This window comes from Triturus cristatus, chromosome 7, assembly GCF_964204655.1.
Source record: "Triturus cristatus chromosome 7, aTriCri1.1, whole genome shotgun sequence".
NCBI classification, from domain to species: domain Eukaryota; kingdom Metazoa; phylum Chordata; class Amphibia; order Caudata; family Salamandridae; genus Triturus; species Triturus cristatus.
In genome coordinates this window covers 1,782,410,644-1,782,428,841 of record NC_140590.1, presented here as the reverse complement: position 1 = coordinate 1,782,428,841, position 18,198 = coordinate 1,782,410,644, and the positions used below count along the sequence as shown (strand labels likewise).

Sequence of the window (18,198 nt, the reverse complement as noted above, 5' to 3'; positions counted from 1 at the left end):
TGTCCTAAAAGTACTGCCCCTAGTGTAGCTCCAGGGGTTGCCATTGTAGCTTTGGAGGGTGGTTCCTCAGATGAGGAAGTCCTCCTGCCTTCAACTAGAAAAGGGGCCCAAAAGGTGAGTTGGAGATTCCAGAGGGGAGTAGACACTTCCACCACCTACTGGTGAATGGAATCCCAGCCACTGCCCTGAGAAACCTGTGCCAGTCACTGTGGTGCATGACAGGTTGGTTCTCTCAAACCAGTATGTCCCAGGGAAAACAAAGATTAAGGACTATCCCAGGGGAGGTCACTGTTAGGCCTGTGACTGGTGTGCCCCTAGAAATAGCTGGGTCCCTTAGTTGTAGAAAGGTGGTAGTCTGTAAATATCTCCCCCTTGATTGTCTCTTTAGGAATGACCACCGAGAGGTTGGTCTTAGCCAAAGAGTGGTACTGGTCCAGTGCCAGGCCTCATTCAAGGAACCTGGGGTTCTTAACCTGCAATTAGTGCCGATAAGCCCCAAAAGAAAAAAGATGGTGTATGAAAGGTAGGAAACTATTAGCCACAGTTCCAGTGGGCCAGGGAGATTCTATCCTAGTAAGGGAGAACTCCAAAATTGGCACTGGTGAAGTCCTCCCTAGCCAACAAAGACCTGACTAGTCAGGCAACTGTCCAGCCTGAGTTGGTGGCTCCTCAGCTGACAGAACAGAGGGTAGAAGAAGGGTGTTCACTACGAAGTGTAGTGCCCCCTACCCTAAAACAGCAGATAGGCCGCCAGAACCCAAAGAAGCCTGTAAGGTAGCCACTTCACCTACCAGTGAAGAGTAAAGGTGTGGTTCTGTGCATTGACAGCTGTCAGTAGCTTCTGCTGGGTGTTAGCCTTCATGGCAGCACTGTCCTTGGTATGGTTGACTAGCCCCTTGCCAAATAGCAAGTTAGGCCCCCTGACCCTTTGGTCATTGTGGGGTTACTCAAGCTGTGGGTAACCTCTGTGGGTAAACTGGGTACCCTCTGATTAAGCCTTACTTCTTGCCCACACTACCACAAAAAGAGTAAGGTGTGATCTACTTTGACCTCTTTCTACTTTTGGGGTTCCACTGGATTATATGCACACTATACCTAATTTTGCTATAATATATACAGAGCCAGCTTCCTAATGAGTCTACTAAATTGCAATGTGCCATCAGAAGTTATGAATGACATATAATGCCTGCAATTGGGTTGAAGCCTAACCTGATGAGCGTTTCTCAAATCAAGGTTTGAAAAATACTTCTCCCCTGACATCAGGTTTATCTCATTTATATTGAGTAGGGGAAAAATGTCTGATTGCATAAATCGACACACGTAATGTTCCATCCGCCTTCTTGGTTTTCACCACTGGAGACAACATTCTGTTGCTTCCATTAGCCCCATTATTCTGTCATTTAACATCTGTTGTAAAACCTCTTCTACTTACATGCTAGCCGCCATTGGAACTTTTCTCATCGCATGTTTGACAGGGAGGAAATTTCTCCAACTTATTCTTGTACAGCTTTCATCAAATGAGTTTAAAAAAACATCTTCCATATTCTCAACTACTTAGAGCAAAACGCATATCTGACTTATTATACCAGGAGAACAGCGAGAATAAAAGTGAAATTCACAAATAGAGCATACCCGTTGTCCATTGTACAAGCAGCAGAAAACAGCGAGTTTTAAGGCCAGAAAATAATTATTGATACCAAAATCCACCACTAATACTTCAGAGGAACGACCTGTATTTGTGTTTAAATATTCAACCATAAGCACCAAAATCAAACACTTAATCTGTAAATATTGACCAATACTTCAGACAGAAGGAGATTAAGAACATATTTCAATCCTCGCCTATTTTTGCTTATCAACAAAATAAAAATCTCAAACAGCTATTAAATGAGAACTTTGTCAATTGAACAAACATGAGTGGACAGTCCCATGCCATAATTGTGGAAATTGCAACAGCATAATTAAAGGAAATATTTTGACACATCCCACTCAAGGGACCCCATCAAAATAAAAGTCAACGCCACATAACACTACCAATGTAGTATATTTGCTAAAATGCCCATGTGGCTTAGTATACATGGGCAAAACAGAACACAAAATCAAAACCCGCTTGACGGCGCACAGGTAACATACGAACTAAAAATCTCAAATCAGTAGTGGCTAACCATTTTGCCGAAATGAACCACAATGTCAGTCAACTACATTTTGTTACTTGAAAAGATTACAGAAAGTGAAGGAAGAGACTATAAGTTCTTGCTCCACCGTGAACTTCATTAGATACACAGATTAAATTCACTTCACCTGAAAGGGTGAAATGAAAGACTGGAATTGAGTTGCTGTTTATAAGATCAGACAGTAGTACAAATAAATTTGGGGGGGGGGATGTTTACTATTGCTCTTAGTTTATCTCTCTTGCCCATTATTTAATTTGCTTTTCTTCCTGAGTACACCATTTGTACAGTTACTTTTTCTTTTCCTACACTTTATTTTTACCGTAGTTAACCCGCACTCTTAATCGCTCCGTTACCATGGTTACACAAGTAGTCTGTCTTTGGCTTTCACTATTTACGCGATGCACTTACGGGTATAGCATATTTAACATCCGGGTAACATTCAGGCCTCATTTCCACCACGTGGATCCCTTGCTCACTTTGCCACTGGATTCAAGATAGGCTGGCTGAGGGTTATGAACCCGAAACCGGTCCCAGGATGCTTGTTTCCGGTCCAGGAAAGACATGGCTTGGCAGTTCGCGCTGGACGGTTCCCATGAGGCACAGGGTCAGACTGATTTGCATATGGACATGTCTGAACTGGGGTGGTGGAGTGAGCTAAAGAATGATGATGGATAAACCCAGATCAGTTGACTGGGGGTGAGTGTTTGATTTGCTCAAGCACTCCGTCCATCATCCCCTTTGGTATCATTTCCACCACGGCGTTCACTGTAGCGAACTCACCAACGGCATATCGGAGTTTCCCCAGTTTCACAGGTATGATGATAGCATTAAGTACAAGCTGCTTACCCAGTCACCTCACTGTTATTGTCTGTAGACTGGCACTGTTATTACCGCACACTAACTCAGTAGTAAGTTCTTTTCCTGTACCCATGTCTTTCCCAGCACATTATCTTTATCACTTATCACCTTTTGATCCCATCTCGCACTACTTTGCACACTCTTTGGAACTTCGACTAATTATTTTCGAACTTTCTTACCATCAGCGCAGATTTGTTCCTTATTTTTCCCGGGACTATATTTTTGTTTTTTGGTATTTTCAGAATTGAGTCACCATATATATCGAGTTTGCACTGCTTTGAGTTTCGCACGATTTCTATAGGGTCTGTTCTATTTTTTCCATTGACTCTACGCGCATTCCTCCAACTCTTGGCTCCGTGTACATATTATTTTCTTTCTTTTCAGAGAATTCCCCCTGACAAAGGGATAAAACCCAAAATGCATCTGGGACATGTTTAAATCTTTTGTGATGCAAATATATTAATGCTTACACTTCAAAGATGTATTGAATTGTTTTTGTTTGAATGAAGAAGTTGAGAAAGCATATCAACTTGAATATTATATGAATTGATTACCAGGTGAATAAACAACCTACTTTTTGGAAATTGCAAATTGCATAAATTTTGAATCAAGCGACACCTTGGCTCAGGAGTGCTTCAGATCAAGCCCTTCTCAAGTGTAGGGTATATATTCTCGTTGTATTCAGAAGAAAGCAATGTCAAGAGTGTAACCGGGACGTACATGAAATCCAGGCTGGGTCACGGTTGATAGCCGGATTGATATTGTGCCTGTCCACTGATGGAGCTTTTATCCAAAAGTTCCTTCAAACTTTTAGATCTTCCTGAAGTTCCTCCTGAAGGTTAAAAGTATCCAACACAAATTCAAGGGTCTAGAAGCTCTGAGATGGTCCTTGAAAGTTTGTACTACAGTACCCACAATGCACCTGGCCAAATCCTGAAAGGTCAACTTGACTCACTCCAGGCTGGAGACTTCTTGGAGGATATGGTGCAGGGAAGCGCTTTTAACCTGTTACTTTCAGGAAGTCCACTCCTTAAGTCTTTGTTCGGCAAGGCAAAGTGTTCAGGGCTGTAGTTCTCAGTGTGCAATCAGTAGCAGTCCTTAAGGGAGCAGGCCAGGGTTCCAACAGGGCAATCCTTCTTGTAGTTTCATGCAGCAATGTCGCATTAAGAATGGAGTTGCTCTTCAGCTCTCACACATTTATTCCATGGTCTCTGGCAACAAGCAGGGGGCACCCCTGTTCAGTGGGGTGCAGTGTGCCACCCAAGAACATGACCACGTACTCAAGTGTGGCAATTTCTTGTCCCACATCGGACTTCACTTCTAAAATTCAAGAGGGAGGAATGCTCTCCAAGAGACTAAGACCTGGCTAAACAACCCATTTCCATCTCCTTTCCATTAGGCGTACCTCTGCCCTTCTGAAATTTCCTTTCCTGGCCTTTCTATCTGGCTTAGGGTTCGACAATGTGAAGGTCGGTAGGCCTGGCATTCCTTCCTGTCTTGCTCTCTTTGAAGTCCAGATTAATTTAACCAGCCCCTTTTGATGAACAATCCTCTGCAGCTGCAGAGCTCCCTTCATCAGATTGCATCAGCTTTCTGAGGCCACTTATCACCTCATCAAAGCAGCTTGAATAAGCCTGGTAATGCTGACCAATCCGAGACCACGAGAAGGCTGGGATTTGGCTTACAGGAGAGAAAGTACTATCTTATTTTCTGTATTAGTTATGGTAAATTCAACAGAGGTAAGGTGTTGGATTTATCATTGCCAATCTTTCAAGTCCTCACATTAGTGTTTAGCTCCTTCCTAGCAAGACATATAAGATATTAACATATTCGAATGTTCGCCTATGAAGCTAATTATCTACAATGGGAGGGGAAACAAATGTGGCGGTTTTTCCTTCACCAGTGCTTATAAACCATATTTTATAAGGCACCCTACACCTGGGGTACCCAGGGAAGACCTTGGGGCTGACCACTATGTAAACATAAGGTGGATTACCACTTTGGAACTGTACCACCAAGGTCGAATTTGCATGTAATTTATTTTGAAAGATAGTCTGCAAAGCAAGGCTGCCTTTAAAAAGGACAGTAGGCACCCAGCTATGCACACCCCAGTGCAGGAAATCTACTGAGCCTCTAAACTCCACTGCCTTATTATATACTAGGGACTTCGAGGTAGTTTAAATCCCCCTTGCCCCATTATATATTAGGGACTTATAGGGCCTGCGCTGGCCAAATGCAAGTATTCTAATTACCATGTACCTTTTTATTCAGAGCACATGACCTGGGCTGGTTTAGCAGAGCCCAGACCACTGTCTGAGCCATTTGCCACCAGTATCCGTATAAAGATGAGGGTGAAAAGGGCAAAAAGATAACTTTCACAAGTGCAGTCAGCCTTTTCTTACTGCCTTTTTATGAGCCTACTAACTGTGAATAAGAGAACCTTCATAAACCATGTATTTGATGGCCTGGACCATTGGTTGCTAAAAACAAGCCACAGTTAAGAACACACATGGCCAATTGTTCAGAGTTTCGTTTTTTATCCCTGAAGGACAATTAAGGAAAGGAAGTTGAAGTATTCCGCCTCTAAATAGCAGGCACCAGAGGAATACACAATTTAATTTTTTCTCAGAATAAAAATGGAGCAGTGAAAATGTAACTGTTCGTAGGATGCTAATGATGGTTTTAAATATGAAAACTAATGATATTGAAATGACTTGCTGACTGAATTTTAATGTGAGATAGTTAGGAATGCTTTGTTGATGGACGTGATAATCCACCTTGGTTTCATTTGAAGGATCTGTGTTTCACTTTGTTTATTTGGTTCTCTCCCAAAGAGGTTTTCAGCACCATTCATTTAGACTAGGACTGTCCAACCAAAGCTTGAGGGGATCTGGTTTATTTCTGATTCTCCAGATATCCACCTAAGATTAATTTATATTTCAAGAATGTAAATGTTGATATTAACCCCGAATATCTGGCATGGATCTGGCTCCAATGCATTTAACATACAATGGTGTTTTATGCTAAAGGACCAGGACTTTTCTGCAACAACCGTAAGATTTAGAAATACAAGATATTGGTGAGCACACAAGAATATACAATTATAAGTGACCTTGACATGAAAGTCAGCGATGGCCAGTGGTCCTTCGTAGTTTCATAGTCTAGTAGCTCAGGTACATAAAACAGCCATGCAGAAAGAAGCTGATGCGTGTTTTGTCTCATGGATTTTGTCAAGGCTCCTAAAGATCAGTAGTTTTGATAGTACGAAAGAAGGGGTTGATTCATATAGGGATAATATATGCTGCCAAATTTTTTTGTGCATAAAACTCTATAGTTATTCACACTCTCTAGGAAACAATACTGATAGTTCACTAGAAACCAGTACAGACATCCTAATAGACAAGACACTCTACACTCATAGGGGCTACAATTAATTGGGCAGCATTTACCCCTTTAAGTCAACGAATCCGACCCTTTGTGTGCTCCATACTTCTGATGAACTTATATTTGTATATTCTCTTGTGTGCTCCAACATCTCGCGTTTCTGATGTTTCATAGTGGTAACCTTTGGTAACCACTACTACAGCACCAACTACATCATCCAAATTTGCCTGGGAATTTAAAGGGCAAATACTCTTTTGTCCTGTTTATTTTTTCTCTGCTTAATAGGTTACTGAATAAACAAGGGTTGCTCCAGTCATGCTTGCATAAATGGTCATTGGGGCAAATAATGATAGTAGCTAAATTTGGACTGTGTGCAATTAAGAAAATATGAAAATAAGTTTTGAATAAAACAACTTGCTCCCATTCAGGAGTGCAGCTTAGTTTTTCAAAAAACGTTTGTCCAAAATGAGCCCCATTCTTGTAATTCTTGAACAAGCTTATTTCTCATGGTTTATGTATTGATCTAAAAGGATTCTGCTCCATAAACTGGACTAAAGTCTACCCTAAATAGGATTGATAGTGTTTGTCAATGTACAAGAAAAGTGGAATCTGTCAGCTTCCTCCACATCATGAGTGTGACGTGTTGAGGCAAATCAGTAGGGGTGGGTGAAAATTCTACTCTGTTGGTGTTGGACTTGGCCCTTCTGGCAGGTTCACCCCTGAAACTTTTTGCTTTTAATTATGACCCAATGTTTGTGATTTTTGGCTTCTGCGCACTTTACCACTGTGTCCCAGGGTAAAGTGCGTGCGTGTAGTGAGGTTGGCCTGCCCTCCCATAGGAATGCATGGGGAAATGTATGTGTCCCTGGTAGTTCCTGATGCGTGGGGAGTTTGCAGGTGCGAGTTTGGTATGTGCGGACTCGTGTGATTAAATGCTGCACGATGATGTGTGTGGCGTTACTGTAGCTAGTATGGAAGTTCCACTTCTAGACGCTGGCATAAATGTGCAGTGACTGCCTGTCGCGTGATTGGCTGGCTGAGGTCATGTGACGAGCTAGGGAATCCCCAGAGTCAGGAGGAGTCACCCAGTGGTGAATGGGGAGATCAGCAGCCAGATAGGTGGGAGGAGTACACCTAGGACCTAAATAGGGCTGGGCTTTCCCCACACAATGCTGGCTCCGCCCCCTGTGGTGCGACTGTTGACCCTGTCCTGTTCTCTGAATAGGGAGAGGGGCTGAGCAAAACAAAGTGCTCAGGAACCAGTTGTAACTGGTTCGCCCCTTCCCTGCACCTTGAGACAAAGGTAAACCTGTGTATCAAATGGGGCTGTGACCCCAAACAAAATGTTCTCACTTGTTCCTAACTTTAGGGGGACACCCTGCCAGGCGGAACCGCCGCGGTACCCAGCCGCTGCTTCCTGAGGGTCCCTGCATGCTGGCCTGCCTGGCTGTGCTTTGCTTGGGTCCCCCCCCAGCCCAAGGACTTGCTGGGCTCTGCCTTTTCTCTAGGAGGGCGCATCAGGGGGTGTTGGCAGCAAATAGAGACTGTCTGGGCCCCCCCCTTTCTTGGCTGTTCAAGCGGGAGCCTACCACGTTTTAGTAGGGAATTGATATCCCTAGCGGGTACCCACCCCGCCAGGGACCTTGCCGTTCTTTTTGTGATCCTCGCGGGTGCCTACCCCGCTTCTTTAATTATTTTTATAGCAGGAGCCCACCCCGCATACTGGTGCTGTCGCGGGTGCCCACCCCGCTTATTGCCTTGGTTTAATTGAGGGAGCCCACCCCTCATTGCCGTATCAAATTCACCGCCGCCAACCCGAGAGTTTGTTGACGTCACCACCCCCGTGCTGGGATTGGCCAAGTCGTCGCGGTTGCTCGGCAACGTGAAGAAACTGCCCCGAGGATCACCGCGTCTGCCCGGGTGAGAGCAGGCGAAGCCGGAAGCTGACGGGAGCCCACCCCGTGCTCCGGTGAACGAAGGAAGGCCGCCGGGTAAGAGCCCCCGAGGAGCGGGAGCTCTGTTGCCGGCCGTTCTGACCCCGACGAGTCCTGCGTGCCTGGAGCCTCGGAGGCTCCACAGGAGAAGCGCCGCCCGAGCTAGTGAGTGGGCTTGGGCGGGATACACTGGCCGGTAACAACCTCCCCATGCGAGCCTGCCCCACGATGGTGTAATAGTGGTCCTGAGGGCCCTGGGTGCCCAAGTTGACTGAGCAGTCCCGCACCGGACATTGGACCGCTCCACCAGTGCCCCAGATTGCTCCGAGAGCCCCGAGAGGGCTCCAACATTACGGGGGCAGATTGTTAAAGAGCCTAGAGGGCTCCAACGTCCTCCGCATTGTTGGTTTTAGAGCGATAGTGTGCTCCAACGTGACTGAGGCTGAGTGTTGACGGGCCAGTGAGGGCTCCAACGCGAGGGCATTTCGTTGGTGACTTTGAGCCCACGAGGCTCCAACGTCTGGCCCCCTCATTTCTGTAAGAGCCCAGAGAGCTCCACGTGAGTGCTGTATATTGTTTTGAGAAGGCACAGTGGTGCCCCAGCATTTCTCCAGCTGCCCAGCACTTAGTGGGCAGCTGCAAAGTTTAGGTTGCGGCCTTTACGCTTTGGCCTGCGCAGCCTTGCCCTGACTCTGCTGGACAAAGGGCGTTTGAGACCCTGAGAGGCCAAGTTGGCCTGGGGACAGTTTCCCTGTGTTGTGCCCTCCCCTAGGGTACCTGGTGACTTATGTGAGTTTGGCGCAATTGTGTTTTCCTGCACCTCTGAATGTGTTTTTATGCGGAATATATGTTATGCATCTGGTGCTTTCCTTCCCTACACCTCTGAATGTGTTGTGATGCATCATGTGTAATGTGCTTATACCCCTACAGGTATTGTAATACTTAGGTGGTTGTTTTTCTCCTAGTACAGGTGGTGCTAGTGAGGTCCTGGTTCCCTGCACAATATTCTCCTAAGGTGGTTAGGGTTGCGTAGGTGGTACTTAACATTTCCCAGTAGTTACTGGTTGTGTGCTACAGCGATTTACATTCTATGATATTCTATGTGATATTCTAAGTGCTAGTTCTAAAAATACTTATTCCTAACAGTGGTCCATGAGGCCCTGTCCCATGTAGATAATCCCCCTGTAAATTCTGCCCGTGCCTGTTGGCACATTGTAAAGTGTGTATTTATTATCTAATGTGTTTTGGTATAATACAAAGGCTATTTTTATATAATACCTTGTGTGGAGTTTCTTTTGTGGTGGGCCTTGGGTGTTGTTGCTGGGTGCGCGCGCAAACGCTTTACACATTGCCTCCGGGATAAGCCTGACTGCTCGTGCCAAGCTACCAAGGGGGTGAGCAGGGGTTGTCTTTAGTGTGTAACTCCCCAGCCCTGACTAGAGTGGTTTCTGCCTGGCTTTGGCGCAAGCCATAGCCAACCAGAAATTCCATTTATAACAGTTGGTTTGAGTTCTTGGAGCGTTGCCCACTACATGCTATGCGACTAAAATGCAGTTCTTGGTCTTTCATTTTCCGAGCCGCGCCAGAGAGTTACAGAAAGACGCTGCCCTATTGATGCGATTCATCACCATCTAGGACCTTACCACAGTCATTGTGAGTCCAACCCGTGGTAGAACATTCCCTGAAGACCTTGCTTAAGTTATGGCTGTCCCTTGTTTCACCTTGTCCTGAGGAAGACCTGCAGTGCCTATTAGTAAATCAAGCACCCCATTGGGTCGAAACGTCGACTTGCTCATGATAATCCGCATCTTCTTCCCGCCGCATCTTTTTCCCGCCGCTGCCTGCCTCCGGATACCGCCTCCCGCCTCCCGCCTCCCAGGTAACGCCTGCTGCCTCCTGACCGCTCCTCACGCCGCTGCCTTCACTCCTCCTACCTGCTGACCTCCGCTGGGCACCGGGTGACTTCCTGCCTGCTCTGCCGCTTCCCGCCGTTTTTCCCGCCGCCGCCCCAGGCGCCTCCTCCCACTCCCGCCTCCACCTCCGGCCCGCCCCCCCTCCCTGCCCATTGGCCACCCCGCTCCCGCCTCCCGCTGACCCTCCCTCCCGGCTCCTTATTTATGTCACCCCCTCCGCGACCGCAGCGGACGCGCGCCGAAGGTGCGCCGAAGTTGCGCCCGTCTGCACCCGACCGCGCCCAGCGCCAGACCCCCTGGCCCCCGCGCCCGCCAGCCCCCCCGCAGGACCTACGACTTCGCTACGCTCATCGCACTCAAAACCTCCCGAGCCCTTGGATGCTACCAAGCGTCCCCGCGACGCACCCATGGACCCTTCGTCTGCCAATCCTGCAACTTCTCCTGCCTCCAAACAGGCACCAAGGCGGACAACAGCAACCACCTCAAGTGCATCCTGATCAACACCCGCTCCATCCACAGACACGCCGTGGAACTCTGGAACCTCCTCGACACCGCATCTCCAGACGTCGCCTTCCTCACGGAAACGTGGATGAACGACTCCTCAGCCCCCGACATCGCCATAGCCATCCCGGACGGCTACAAGATCAGGAGGGATCGCAACAACCAGACCGGAGGGGGCATCGCCATCGCTCACAAAAGCACCATTCGCATCTCGACTGACTCCACCGACGCATTCAACACCGCCGAATACCTGCACTTCCAGATCCACACCGACCCCAAGACTACCCTCAGAGGCACCCTCATCTACAGACCCCCGGGACCACGCGCACAGTTCTGCGAAGACGTCACAGACTTCATCAGCCCTCACGCCCTCCCCTCCACTGACTACATCCTCCTCGGAGACCTCAACTTCCACCTGGAGAACAACAACGACCGCAACACGACCACCCTGCTGGACAACCTCGCCAACCTCGGACTCCAGCAACTGGTCAACACCCCCACCCACTACGCCGGCCACACGCTCGACCCCCTCTTCTCATCCAGCAAGCACATCACCTTCAGCCACTGCACCGGACTCCACTGGACTGACCACAGCTGCGTCCACTTCAGCTTCAAGAAGAACACGGTCCAGCACCACCCGAAGCAGGTTCCCTACAGAAACTGGAGCAAGATCAGTCGACCAGCTCACCACCTCCCTCAGCCAGAACCCACCGGTCAGGACAACGGACCCTAACACAGCAGCCCTCGACCTCACGCAATGGCTGACCTCCTGTGCCAACGACCTCGCCCACTGAAGAACCCGCTCACCAGGCCCAGAAGCAAGAAGGCCCCCTGGTTCACCGACGAACTCAAGGACTCCAAGAAGGCCTGCCGCACCCTCGAAGGCCTGGCTCCTCGACAAGACCACCGACAACATGACCGCCCTCAAACTCGCCACCCGCAGACATCACCAGCTCATCCGCACCACCAAGAAGAAATCTTTGAAGGAACGACTGGACAAGAACGCCCATGACAGCAAGGAGCTCTTCAACATCGTCAAGGAGTTCTCCAACCCCAGCACCGGCAACAACGACATCACTCCCTCGCAGGACCTCTGCGACTCCCTCGCCTCGTACTTCCACCGCAAGATCGCCGACATCCACAACAGTTTCGGCGCTCCACCCCCGCACCCATCGACCGAACCTACGCACCCCGCCGCTATCCTCCAGACATGGACCAAAGTGACCCTCGAAGACACGACACGCATGATGAACACCATCCACTCCGGATCTCCGACCGACCCATGCCCCCACCATGTCTTCAACAAGGCCGCCTCTACCATCGCACCCCACCTACGAGACATCATCAACGCCTCCTTCGACACAGCCACCTTCCCGGAGAGCTGGAAGCACGCAGAGCTCAGCGCACTACTGAAGAAACCAACTGCGGACCCGACTGACCTCAAGAACTTCCGCCCTATCTCGCTCCTTCCATTCCCTGCCAAAGTCATCGAAGGTCGTCAACAAGCAGCTGGCCGCCTTCCTCGAGACGAACGGATCCCTCGACCCATCGCAATCCGGATTCAGAGCCAACCACAGCACCGAGACCGCCCTCATCGCAGCCACCGACTACATCCGAGCCCTGCTCGACAAAGGTGAAACAGCGGCACTCATCCTCCTTGACCTCTCCGCAGCATTTGACACTGTCTGCCACCGCACCCTAGTCCAACGCCTCAACGACACCGGCATCCAGGGGATTGCTCTGGAATGGATCATCTCATACCTCTCCGGCAGAACACAGAGTACGCCTCCCTCCGTTCGGCTCTGAGGCCACCGAAGTCATCTGCGGCGTCCCGCAAGGATCATCGCTCAGCTCCACTCTCCAACATCTACATGAAACCCCTCGCTGCCATCGCACGCCAACACAACCTCAACATCATTTCCTACGCCGATGACACCCAGCTGATTCTCTCCCTCACCAGAGTCCCGACACCGCCAAAGCCGACCTACACGAAGGGATGAAAGATGTCGGCGAATGGATGACCATCAGCCGCCTGAAGTTGAACACGGACAAGACAGAAGTCCTCATCCTGGGACCGTCGCCCTCCGCATGGGACGACTCCTGGTGGCCCCCGGCCCTGGGCACCGCACCCAAGCCAACGGACCACGCACGCAACTTGGGCGTCATCCTGGACTCCTCCCTATCGATGACCAGACAAGTCAACGCCGTCTCCTCATCTTGCTTCCACAACCTCCGCATGCTCCGCGATCTTCAGATGGATCCCGACCGAGACCAGGAAGACTGTCACCCAGGCCCTCGTCACCAGCAGACTAGACTACGGAAACACCCTCTACGCCGGTACAACAGCCAAGCTTCAGAAAAGACTTCAGTGTATCCAGAACGCCTCCGCCCGTCTCATCCGGGACGCAGCCACATCTCGAGCCACCTGAGACCTGCACTGGCTCCCTGTCAACAAGAGGATCATGTTCAGACTCCTCACCCACGCACACAAATCCCTCCACGACCTGGGCCCAAGGTACCTCAACGACCGCCTGACCTTCTACACGCCCACCCGACAGCTACGATCCGCGAACCTCGCCCTCGCCGTCGTCCCTCGCATCCAGAGAGCCACCGCCGGAGGAAGATCCTTCTCCTACCTGGCGGCTAAGACATGGAACTCCTTGCCCGCCCACCTGCGGCTGACCCAGGGCCACCTCGCCTTCAGGAAACAGCTCAAGACCTGGCTGTTCGAGCAGTAGCAGACCCCCTCCCCCAAGCGCCTTGAGACCCTTCCGGGTGAGTAGTGCGCGATACAAATTCCTTGATTGATAATCCTGACCCTACTTTCTCCGCCCCTCGTGAAACGGAAATTTAAAACCCCAAGCAGCACCAAGCTTTATGTACCAAGGGATGGATGTCTTTTAAATTACCAGTTTCAGTATTTCGTACAGCACTGTGTATCTTGTTCACATTCAACACTTTTTGCACCTTTTTTCACCATATCACTTGCGCCGTTGGAACAAATTGTATGTTCATTAACTTTGACAACCAGTTATTCATTTCAACACCATAAAATGTAATATGGATCTATCCTTAAATACAGACCTTGATTGATTTAATTTTGGTGTGTTTTTGTTTATTTGATTCATGGGGGTTTGCCTTTTCTTCGCTTTTCATTGGTTATTACAGAAAGGTCTGAGTATTGTTATTAAGTAAACTTAGAATCAATTCTGTACCCAACAGAACCAACATTTTCAACTTTTTTGTACATCCAGGTTCTGAGGGACACTGGGTCACCCCATTAAACTAGATTTAACATGGAGTTTTGGCAATATTCCGCCAACCAAGTTTTTTCATATGGGCAGCTCTTCAACCGTAAATTGGCGAGTGCGAATTTGGGTTTCCTAGCACGGTTTTTGTGCTAGATCACCCGGTAAGATTTTCTCAATGTGGATGGGCGCAGCAGGTAGCGACTATTTGCGCTGAGAAAGCTGCCACTCGAGCAGAAAATCAATCACTCAAGCTGGGAGACGAGGTTTTACTTTACCTACTAAGTACTTATAAGTTTTAGCATGCTTCATGTTCTTGGCTGAAAAATGTATGAGGAAGCCACCCCAACTGACAGGTTGTGCAGAGTTCAATATAGCTTCCACCAATATTTCACAGTACAATTTATTTTTTTTATTCATATGACCATTCTAACCGTGATTAGTAATTCATTGTCATGGATCGCACTGAGAAATAACAATTTACAATGCTCTGTTGCAGTACTTGCCACTGCTCTTGATTCACGTGGTCTCAAGGTTGATATATACAACCTCAGGGACATGGTGGGATGGATGTCATGGTTTTAAAAAAATATATATATTTTTATCGCATGTCAAAGAACACATTGTACAATATCGTAGAAAGACCTTTGCCAGTACCCAGGCAAGATCCCAATCCTGAACACAAGTACATAGGAGTGAAGTACCTTAAGTTTATGATGTTTGAGAGGAGTGTGACATTCTTGAATCTCCTCCTCTCCAAGGGAGTATCTGTCTATTGCCTTTCCTCCAGATCCCCATGCAACTTTTTGTCTGTCCCCAGCATCTGGATGACATGTGGATTACAAACAACTCTGAAATTCTTTATGCAGAAATGGGAAGGAAGGGCCTTTTGGCTTTATCCAATGAATAATGAACTTTTGTTAGGCAAGCTCTAATATCAATGGATACAAACTTAGAATACATTTTACCCTTTTATGTTGGGGATAGCCCACAGTAAGGAATCAGGAACAGAGCTGCCACCACTTACGCCTAATATTTGCTGACTACTGGGCATGCCCATATCATAAATAGGAAGTCTGTCCTGATTTGGAGACAATGAGGACATTCATTCAATTGCGACAGATAATTTGTGGGATGAAATGGGCTTAAGGCAGCATGTTCGTTTGAACCAGGAGAAAGTGTCTGTGGTTAATCTATAAAACTCTATCCAACTGAGGTTATTTAAATGGGACAACCCCACTCACTCTCCCACTGGGCAAAAACTACAAAAGTCCCAACATTCAGACCTTGTATTTAGTAGTGCCCCATCTACCCTAAATAGAAGTTCTACCATCACCTGCATTGCGGCCAATTCCATGAGATGTCCTGGAAACCCACCTCAACAGTGCTGAGCCGTGGTTGTCATTTTTAGCAAATGTCAAACAGACCTGGGTCTCCTAAGAATGTCTGTCTATCCTCCTCAAATGTAGTAATACCTCCTTTTTTTTTTTTATAGGGATCACCTAGCTCTTTTCACCGCCCATTAATCCACCCCAAGGTCTCTGCCGCCCGTTTCAACATCAAAGTACAAGCAGTCACATATTTCCATATTCGATAGAAAGGGACTTTCCCTACCACATGTTTAATATATTTATCCCAGACCTGAGACAAAAATAACACAAGGTAGGGCATTCCTTGATCCACCCATTTCAACACTAAATCAGCCATTCCCGATCATCTAAAGGTTAGAATCCCACCATAACACTCCCAGTTAGTACCCTTGTCTCCACAGTGGCAGATGCTGTATCTGAGATGCTAGATAGTAATATTCAGTCTGGGATGGTCAGACCGAGCAACAGCCTTTTCAATGGGGGCTGAGCCATGCGTGCTGTCCCACCCCCCCCCCCCCCCCCCCCCCCCCCCCCCCACAAGCGTAACTATGCTCGTCTGAACCACACATGTGCCCTAACCACACATACACGTCGGAAAAGCAAAGCGTGGTTCAGACGGATTCATGGTTAGGGCTGTGTAGTAGAGGCATGCGTGGTTTAGTCATGAGTGCCTGTCATACAACCTGCCAGACCCCCTTTATATAAGGTAGCATTAGAGTGCTAAGACTGATCCTGTGTGAAAATCAAACTGATCCTGTGTGAAAATCAAACCCACAGAAGGGCAGTCGCTATTGTGTCATTTTGGTGGAACCGGGCCCAAGGCAGTAAAGGCATCACACCCTTAAAAGGCTAGCGGCACATTGGAAGCAATAGATGCCAAGTTTTCTTGCAATGTTACTACATATGATATACGTGTCCATTCATGGAAAATAAAATGGCTGATTCAAGGAAAACTGCCTGCATAAAAAAATTAATTAATTTATAATGTAGTCACAGACATGGTGGTTTGCAAGCCCCAGCTAGTCACCATTGTTGTGATAACACCCGATTCCAGTAAGTTGTAATTTGTGATCCACCTCATGAATATTGGGAAAGCAGGTCAGGTTCTGCTATTACAATAGAATTTTGTTACTAATATATTAGTACAAGGGGTAGGTTTGCATAATGAGTTTCCATTCACAAACTGGGCACAATTTACAACCACTTTTTACAAATGGAAATTTCTTACATCATGCCCCAACTTGTGAGCCAGTACCTTTTCAGGTTGTTCATTAACTGATTCCTGTTGCAAATCATTTTTATATTCCTTACCGAATTGCTATTGGGAAGAAAGTCCTGAACCCAGCCTGTAACTAAATTTGGATCCTACTAAGGATGCTTTGCATGAACCACATGCCTTTATCGATTAGGTGTGGGGATGAGTAAAGTACAGTGGTGTGCAAAACATCACTGCTGTAGTTGCAGTTAGTTTTATCTGGGATTGACTGCTATAATGAGGTCTAGGAATGCATACCAGACGAATAAAATGGGAAGTTCCAAAGGTTTCAAAACTGCACAGCCCATGTCCTCCTTCTCACATGTACATGTATGCTGGATTTCAAATGCATTGCAGTCTCTCCTGCTTGGAGTTCAAATCCTAGGAATTGTAGACTCCTTACCAGACAGAATGTCACTCTGTATTTTGAAACTCTGCCCCCCCACCATTGCATGAGATTATTATGGGTAAATTCCTGAATTTACCCACTGACTGGAGGGCGTTCTCTGCATTCGCTAGTAACCACCATTAGATGTTCCTCTACCCCTGCTACTATACCTTCGATTGGAAACTGACACTTGTTCAATATTGAGACCTTCCAGCTCCAAGAATTACTAGAACCAAACTTGTGATCATTCTTCTGCCTGTTTTTTTTCTAATAAGCGCCATTGTCAATAGCTTTGTTAAAATGTCAAATTAAAGTACTATATATAGATGGATATATCGTGAAAAGAGAGCCTTCTGGAAATCTTAGCCCATAGAGGGGTGGCACGATAACCGGCGGAGAAAGACCTGCATGTCAGTATAACAGGATGTCGCAATTCCTATGCCCGCTCGGGTCACACAAAAACCAACCAATGCTCCAAGTTGAGGAAAAGTGGAGTTAGTGCATCATAAATCCTCCGTGACTTGTTTCAACACCGTAAGGTGTGTATATATATATATATATATATATATATATATATATATATATATATATATTCTTGTATTTATTTCCTTCCTGATTTTTTTTATTTTTTATAGAAACTGTCATTCAAATGACAATCCAAAGACAAGCTGCAAGCACATGCTCACGACTTACCTTTCTTTAAAATATTTGCTATGTGAGGGCCTATAATATAATCCAAATTAGTGGGAGAACTTGCACTTTTCTGCAGTACGAACAAACAGTATATTACAATAATTGCATAGCTAGGAACAACTTCCTCAGGGTATGGTAGCACTCTTGATGTATGTGGCTTCACATTTAAAGAGAAGTTAGTATCCACATGAAATACCATAAGTAAACCATGAAAAAGTTTGAGAATTGTAACTCTGCCTCTCTTCCCCCTTTGCAGGCAAACACCCAGCGCATCATTGCTGCCTATGGGACTTCCGACACCATCTCGTATCATGGACGAACGCAAAGATTCACAACATCCCTCCAGTTACTGTCAGAAACCCCAATCCCAAGACAACTTCCAGATCCGTCTTTCACCTACGACCTAAAAATGACCAATGTAAGTGAATTTGAAGTTCATTGACAAGTATTCATATCCGCACCGAGCCACTTATGTTTGAC

At 47.2% G+C, this 18,198-nt stretch overlaps 1 protein-coding gene across 1 annotated transcript in view; it reads left to right on the top strand.

Annotated features, from left to right (window-relative positions):
- The window catches only part of LOC146813101 (putative DBH-like monooxygenase protein 2), a 138,608-nt gene that overhangs the window by 35,005 nt on the left and 85,405 nt on the right, over window positions 1–18,198 (top strand). The window contains exon 3 of the mRNA XM_085620075.1: window positions 17,975–18,136. Coding sequence (XP_085476201.1) covers window positions 17,975–18,136 — 162 coding nt within the window. The remainder of the gene's footprint in view (window positions 1–17,974; window positions 18,137–18,198) is intronic.